Genomic DNA, 8,103 nt, shown 5'->3' with positions numbered 1-8,103 from the left:
AGTGCTTTATTGGCGTACATGTCTCATTAGAATGAATGCAAATTCCTCTACTACCACTTAGCTCTAATCTTTTGCTATTGATAGTTAGTTTAAGAAAGATGCTTTATTCTTTAAGCAGAAATTAGAAATGATATTAGAGAGAGATTAAGAAAGTAGATAGGACCAAAAAAGAAAACTAATACGGCCATAAGCCCATTCTAGTATGGGCTGAAGCCCACTAATGGACACTGGGCTTGGCCTGGCATATGATAAGTTTGTACCCATTAGTATAGTGTGGGCCGCGATTTCATTATAACACATTTCCAAGAAATACTAAATTCTCTTGAAACAGAATTCTATTCGTAAATGTCATAAGAACGGAACAAAATCAGTCAGCTAGCCTTGGTCTCAACATTCCTATGCAATCTTCCAACTAGACTCATTATCAGATACGATAAAATTAAACATAGCAGCATCACGCCAAGACTTTTGACTGCCAAGAGAATGCATCTGAATTCTGCACTTCCTTTCCTAGGTTTTCAACGTATCGATCCAAAGTGAAGGCATGCTCGTCGATTTTGTCAGTTGTCATTGCATCCTCTGCTAACTTTACTGCTGCCATTTGAGAGAGCTGGAACTTCTCAGCTGTCCGTTGCAACTTTCTGGCGGCGTCTTCCTCCCTTAGCATTACCAGAGAAATTAACAAAGTTTTGAGCTCAGATTTTGCTCCTTCAGTGAGAGACATCCCCTTCAAGTGCTCTACTAGAGCCATCTCCTCATCAGGGCTGTACACAGACAACAAATTGTGTCGCACATGAGAATGCTTAAGAGACTATATATAGAGAACTAAGATGATACACTGTAGTTGCATAAAATACTTCACCTTCCAGCTCTAATTTTCCCTCTGTTTCGTTGTCGACCTCTACCCTTAGTGGATGTGCTGAAGGAGGTTGAAGCACTTGAACCTTTTCTCGTTCTGTTCATAATAGGAAGCAATATCAAACAGTTATTTCTACATATACAGCACAGAAAGACTCTGTTTTGGACGCTATAGAAACATACCCTGTGGTGTAAGCACTCATTCCACTAAAATTACTGCTAGCCTGTGAAGCAGTTTCATCATCAAGATGAGGTTGCTCATCTGATTTAAGTGCTGCAGCGAGTAATAATCTTCTTTGGCGAACCGCTAGGTAGCGGGTCAAGTACTTGCCAACTTTTTCCACCCCTTCATTGTATTCCCCATTAAGCATGCTTGAACACTCTAGAGAGGCATTTTTCACTGCTAAAACCAGGTCTTCTCTTCTGTGCAAGAAAGCAATCCTCAGAGCCTCTTCCCAATCCCTTGCATCCACCAAGAGGCTAATTGCATTGTCAACATCACCACAATACTCCAAGAGTATTTTTGCAGCATCTCCTGGTTTACCAAGGGCCTGAAGTTCCTCAGAAAGTTCACGTGCCAGCTGCAAAAGATCATCCTTCCCAAGGTTGATAAGGCCAGCAACCGTCAGAACCCCCATCCAATTACCACAAGCACGATAAGCCTTTAATGCCTTTTCCAAACAAAAGCAACACAAATAAGTGGTAGCCGCATCCTCGAAGCATTTTGTGGCATTAAGATGATCTCCCCATGCTTCAAGAACTTGCTGTCTCTTACGAGGATCAACAATCAACTGAAGTCCCAATGGATAAAGTTCCGGAACTTTGTTCATCAGGTTCATGCAATCTTCATAATAAGGGTCTCCTGCAGAAACGATGTGCCTCAGAGCACTTTCATACCTTTGTAATTTAAGGTCAATGTTGTACTGCATCAAAAGTGTTGGCATGCGTTCCAATTCTTGAAGAAGTGGCAGAAATTCTTTTGGATCCCTTTGTGAATTTAATGCAACAATTGCAGCGAGATTTAAATCATAAAGGCCTAAAGCAGCTTCAAACACTGCCTCAGAATCACAAAGCCACAACAAATGCTTCAACGATTCCTCGGAAGAAGGATAAGATGCCTGTGGATCAGCAGCTGTAGACAGCTCTGTTTCTCGAATGACCTTTATTCTCCTCAAAGCCTCCTCCAGAGCTGGGGGACTACTTTTAGCCAAAGTAGTCAGAATGCAAAGCTCCCTGGCAGGAGTTTCCTCAATTTGCTCCTGAAGAGCCTTCCGTATCGCCAGCAGGACAGAATATACTTTGTTATCACCATTGGTACTCTTTGGTTCTCGCTGTCTAATATTTTTATTGCCCTTTATGCAAGGTAAAGATGTATAGTTTTTATACAGTGTCTCCATAATATCTTCATGTTTCATGGCACAAACAAACTCAGTGATGTAGCTCAGATTGTTAACCTGTCTGACAAAGTCCGCAGCTGATTCGATAAAGGCTTGCCAACCACAATGGTCAACAATGACATTGAAATCAATCCTATGCCTCCTTACCATCAGCAAGGCATCTCTAAACCGCCCTTGAACCAGAGCATTGACGATTGAAGTGAGCACTAATTTCCTGGGATACACACATTCTAGATTACCTCGAGGTGTTTGTAGTATGATAGCAGACTCATCTCCATGGAGAACTCCAATTATCTGGGCCCCCTTTTCCCATAGATTAATAAAAATACTTTCAGTGTCTCCCTTCTTATTCTTGACAACAACAGGAAGGAAATTCTCATACTGTTCCAGTTGCTCGTGCAAAATATCACCCATATCAACAATAAACAGTAAATCCTGTTTAGTTGCAATCACCAAATGCGTCATCATCCCCTCACCAGAGTTTGAATAAAAAGAAAAACTATTGCAGTTGTTACACAATATCCTTCCCCCAAGTTGTAGTCTTCCATTGTCGTCAAGCCCAAAAAGCAACGGCTTTTCTTTCGCATAGGCTCTAACTGGGGCAACATTCATCCATGGGCAGGATGATAGGAAAAACATGTCATCACATCTCTGAAGGTCAACAACCTTGTTCAAAGCCAACTTTGACATATACTCGAATATTTTTCCACCATCAAACTGAAGAAATGCAGAATACTTAGTAAGCGGGTTAGGTGCAATACCAATTACCACCCCTTCAAGATAAAGCTGATGAAAAATTTCTGCATGCCATCCTGAGCATGTCACTGAACCAGGAATCCGATCTTCAGAACATCTTATCTCAGTTTCCTGCAGGTAATATCCTGAACGCACATCCCCATCAAGGGATGTTCCCTTACTGCAATTACTATGAGCAAAACTGAAATGAGACACACTAAGAAGCACATGTGAATTTAACCAAGCAAGATGTAGCAAAGACCCATGGTCTCTACCAGGATACAAAGCCTCAACTTTAAATGTCTGGCCTTCCAGCTCATCCCACTGATCAAGCAGAGGAAGCTCCACAATACACAAACTTCCATCTGACAGAGATACAGCCAGTTGATTTTGGGAAATTTTAGAACAAAAGGCCATATCCCGAACCGCACAATGAAATTCTAAGTCAAAAAAGAACAGAGGAGGGGGGATCAAGGACAAAGAAAAGGGGGTTACCAATATCTTTGAGCCATCGATGACAAATGCTATTGAGTTGTCCGTTACAGCTGTAACCCAGACAAACTTGTGAGTTATAATTCGGCCACCAAGAGTCCAACAAATCAACTTTAATGGTCTAGTGGGATCCCACATAAATCTTATGCCATCCTCCTTCGAATATCTGATCTCTTGCTTTAAGTACCAGTGGTTATTACTAAAGTACCATATCTTGAGGGTGTCAAACGTTTCGCCTCTGACAACAGCAGCAAGAAGATCCGAGTTACAGTTGAACTTTAGAAATTCTAAGGTCACATCCATTCCCTCATTGATACTGAATGAGCTTCTCTCTAGACCATTCTTCTCAAATAAAACTACAGATGGACATTGCTTTTTTTCCTTTTGATCATAGACAACAGCAATTTTTGCTCCACTCTGGGTCCAGTCCACTATTGATCCCATGAAAGGCTTCGGTTCTGAGACAGAGTGGAGAGCCCCTGAATCACGTTCCCAAACTTTAAGCTTCTTACGCATGGGAAAGGAATCATGCACCTTGCTCAATGACGCAAAAAATTTCCCATCACCTCTCCATGAAATGGAAGCCTCAAAGGAATGATCAGCAGATGGCACTGATTCATCTGAAACATGGTTGAATGAATCAATTTATAACAATTTAAAATAAAAAAATCCAATTATAACATCAAGAGGATTTAGCATCAAAATTAATCTTTATACAGGAAATGTTCTGTTTATTCTGCCAACAGTAGCATGTCAAGTGATAAAAGCTTGAAGACCGTCATCACTGAAACTATGGTGAACTATAATTTTCTCTGCCTAAGTATGTCGTCACATTCTCATTCAACTAATTCATCTCTCTCTATCTCAAGACATATGCCCTTCAATATCCACCAACTAGAATGAGAGTGGCAAGTTCATACTCACCATGTCAAACTTTTTCTGTACATCTTCTCTCATCTAGTCCTTCCCCCAAAATCACATCGCTAGCATCTTTATCACTTGAAAGTCATCATATGTTTCATTTAATTCATGAATTCTGTAGTGATATAATAAACCAAATTCTATTCACAATTGCTGGTTATGATCCGTACCTTTAATATAATAGTAACCATAAGTGTGTGAGTTTGGCATTATGTTATAAATAACTTTAGCTTCAAGAGGACTATACAGGCAAAGGTAGGATTGATGTCAAAGTAAAACATGAAAGCAGCTTATAATGGCCTTGATATAGATCAACTTTTAAATGAAGAATATGGCAACAAGTCCTTACGTACGTCAGCATCTTCAGGCAAATCATCAAGTGGCATCTCGTATAATAGATCCCAATCAAGATTCATAACTAGAACCTGACCAAAACCAGTGATCATAGCAAGTAGATCTCCATCAGGACTTGGTGAAATGCACCAGACACCACCTTCGACCCGACCAACAATCTCTGTTGTATTATCCTCCACTGAATAAAGTAAGAGAAGTCCTTGCGAAGTTCCGATGATTAAGGATTCCTTTTCCATGAGATATTCCAAAGAAGTAATAAAATCTCCAGTTTCCAAATCAATCGGGTGAGCTGAAGCAGGCGGCAAGGTCTTATTCCATGCTCCGTCAATCTGTTCCGAACAAGACGTGTATTCTCAAAAGAAAGAAAACAGGTGGTGTGGTGGAGAGAATTTGGTGCTTACACATCCAGTGAATATTATTTTGTTGTCAAGAGCACATATTTGAAAAGTATGTTGACATTTTGGAAGTTGAGGCTCTGATGTTTTCACCATATTTGAATATTTATTAAGCATTGTCAGTTTTTCTTATCATCGTGTTTTATCAACCCAGACAATTTTTTGGTTTCCCGTCAGAAAAAAGATTCAATATGATAATTTCATCGTCAATTGAACTCTAATGTGACTCCTGGCAGCATGTCAATCACTTCCCACTCCCGTGATTACCAGTTAATAATAGAAACTACAACTTCTAACAAAAAGGAAAACACTTCATTCACTACATTCATATGCTCCAATATCAGCTAGTTTTCTTAACACCTTACTCGGCTAGTCAACGAATCACATAGAAACCCTAGTAAACTAGACCTGAAATGTGGAGGATGCAATTAATATGACCACGTGATTATAAATTCAAAATAAAAGTAAAGATGTAAGTGAGCATATAAATCGCAAAACAGAAGTAAGTATGCAAAAAGAATCGAACAACAACATATGTCTTACTTGAGGCGAAGGTAGTTGCGTGGCGTACACGAAGTTGGCGGAGGAAGCAAAGAAGAGGCGGTTGCGCTCCATGTCCACAGCAGAAAACCGGAGAAATTCTTCTCCATTCTCCCTCTGCAGCTGAACCTCCGACCATACCTCCCAGGACAACTTCAGATTATTCATGTTCAACCACCCCGATCGTTTCCTTGTCAAAACTAGTGAAACATGAGAAGAAAAGGGGAGTGGGATGGAGGAGAAACGGTGCCGGAAACAGAGTGTGAGTGAGGCGGGAGCCCAACCAGTTTCTTATAATTAGGGTTGTTTGTAAATGCTCCAGTAATATCTTTTTTTCTACTTTTATCTTTTCCAAATACCCCCAAAAATTTAATAACAACAAACAATAGATAAGCAAGGGTTTAAATGGTACAGATATACATACATAGTTTGGTTTGTGGAACTATGTCTTATATTATTTAATATTATATACTTTTTATTTATGTTGATATATTTGTCATCTTTATTAATTTAATTAAAAGATTGCGACTATATATAAAAAAAAATTGTCATATTTAATCCATTGTGTGCAATGTGTTATTGAACCATATAGGAATGCAGAAGAAAGTAGTGGTTGTACTACGTTATTTATGTTTGTATATAATAATTATTTTTACGTTTTAAATATATAAATTAATTTATTATATTAAAAAAAGAAAGAAATTAAGATTATTAGTTAATGTCAATTTTGGCAAGTTGAAGGGTATGGCTTTCAAAAAATTAGTGTCATGGTTTATTAATCGTCGTTTGTGAATGTGGAGGTATTTCTTTTTCATGTTAGTATCAGCCATCGTGGCACGTGGTCCCTGCATGTATATAATAAATAATATTTCATATTTTAAAATATATTATGAAAAGAAAAGACATATATAAACCAACACATCACATATTTAAAAAAAAAAAGAAAAAAAACTTAGATGTATTATCAATATAACAATAAAATTGACAACGCGATATCATAACCGTCATTTGAAAGAGAAAAATGCATATTCTTATATATTAGTATAGATAATAGGTGGGTTGGAGTGTGTCTATTCGAATTGGGCCGGGCCTTTATGTAGAGGGTATTGGGCCGTAGCTTTGAGTCTTGGACTGATAACGGCCTTCTGGATCTCACAAAGCTGCACGCAACAACTCACTTCATGAAAACTGTTACGTTATTAATTATACCATGTAAATCTAACCAAAACAAAATAAATCAACATCTGTTGAACAAAAACTATTGAGGTGAGAATTTTTTTATTTACAAAAAAACAAGTGAGAGAAAGGTCTGCACGGCGTGGCAAACGGAGAAGCACGATTTTGAAACGCAAGAAAAGACATGAAAGAAGGAAAGGGCGTCCATGCAAGTGGCGATACGCTTTGCGTGAGTAATTGGGCAGTGGCACGTTTCAAGAGTCAAAATGCACCCAAACTACTTACCAAGAAACCAAAAATCTTGTTTTCTTTATCACGCAAAATGTTCAATTTTGTAATTATAGCATTGACTACGAATCCATTATTTTACAAACCCCCCAAAAAAAATATATCAATATTTATAACGGGTAAATTACCATTAATTTCTTAAAATTTGACATAATATTAATAATTTATCCTAATATTAATAAAGACTGCCCTTCCCCAAGTACATCTTTGGCGTCGGCGTTAAGGTCTTTTTCTTTCCTCATCTACTAGGCTGTTGGCTTGTTTTATATGTACAGTCGACTTTATAATGTTGTAGAACTTGACTCTAATTGATCATGATATGCATTAAATGATGAAATTGAATTGATAAAATATTATATATCTTAATATATATATATTTGAGTAATATCAATACCAATACTAAGATCAACCTGTGTGGAATAAGATATTTTATATTGTCGCATAATTGGAGATGAACGGAATCATTCATCTTGTTATAGAATTTAAGGGATGCAGCAATTTTGAAATAAAAGTTGAGATGTATGCACTACAAATAGATCAGTACACACCTCAATCTTTACAGCAAAATAATTATAATTTGTATTTATAAGAAAAAAAATATAATAATATTACCCGTGCTCCATAGATATATATTATATTTATCTCAATATCAGCACAAAATATATATATGAGAATTCTAAATGAGGAGGAAAATTTAAAATTTATGTAATTTTTTCCTATAACATCAACATTTTTTTGTTAAAATATTAATAGAAGGAGTTCAAGTGTAAATAGAGAATTTTTTAAAGAAGTACGAGTGTAATTTAGTTTTTTTAAAAAAATGTACAATTTGGCATTTTAGATGGGGGTTTAAACGTAATTAACCAAAAGACTTATATGTTGGCTGTCCGAAAATCACTTCTGCCTAACTGCCTAATTCTTGTGTTTAAAACAATGATTCAAATGAC

At 37.3% G+C, this 8,103-nt stretch overlaps 1 protein-coding gene across 3 annotated transcripts; it reads right to left on the bottom strand.

Annotated features, from left to right (window-relative positions):
• Nucleotides 1–317: 317 nt before the first annotated feature.
• Nucleotides 318–6,031, bottom strand: ABO1 (IKI3 family protein). 3 transcript variants are annotated; one of them, XM_011100819.3, is made up of 5 exons: nucleotides 5,696–6,030; nucleotides 4,753–5,086; nucleotides 1,042–4,102; nucleotides 863–955; nucleotides 318–764 (listed from the first exon to the last, which is right to left on the bottom strand). In XM_011100819.3, exons 1-5 carry the CDS (start codon nucleotides 5,858–5,860, stop codon nucleotides 455–457), a joined length of 3,963 nt encoding a protein of 1,320 aa, XP_011099121.1. In that variant the 5' UTR covers nucleotides 5,861–6,030; the 3' UTR covers nucleotides 318–454. The 3 variants fall into 3 exon arrangements, with proteins under 3 accessions (XP_011099121.1, XP_020554642.1, XP_020554643.1); XM_020698983.2 differs by lacking the exon at nucleotides 4,753–5,086 and having other exon boundaries at nucleotides 5,696–6,031; XM_020698984.2 differs by lacking the exon at nucleotides 5,696–6,030 and having other exon boundaries at nucleotides 4,757–4,897.
• Nucleotides 6,032–8,103: the final 2,072 nt, after the last annotated feature.

The sequence above is a fragment of the Sesamum indicum genome, linkage group LG9 (genome assembly GCF_026168435.1).
Source record: "Sesamum indicum cultivar Baizhima isolate 11 linkage group LG9, ASM2616843v1, whole genome shotgun sequence".
In the NCBI taxonomy this organism is placed as follows: Eukaryota; Viridiplantae; Streptophyta; class Magnoliopsida; order Lamiales; family Pedaliaceae; genus Sesamum; species Sesamum indicum.
This window is presented reverse-complemented; position numbering and strand designations above follow the sequence as displayed.

Excerpts from the sequence above, each read along its gene's own strand:
- ABO1 (XM_011100819.3), bottom strand. The coding sequence starts at position 5,860 with ATGAATAATCTGAAGTTGTCCTGGGAGGTATGGTCGGAGGTTCAGCTG. Across the intron at positions 5,087-5,695 it reads CGCAACTACCTTCGCCTCAA|ATTGACGGAGCATGGAATAA; the intron begins GTAAGACATATG and ends TGTTCGGAACAG. Across the intron at positions 4,103-4,752 it reads GCCTGAAGATGCTGACGTAC|ATGAATCAGTGCCATCTGCT; the intron begins GTAAGGACTTGT and ends ACCATGTTTCAG.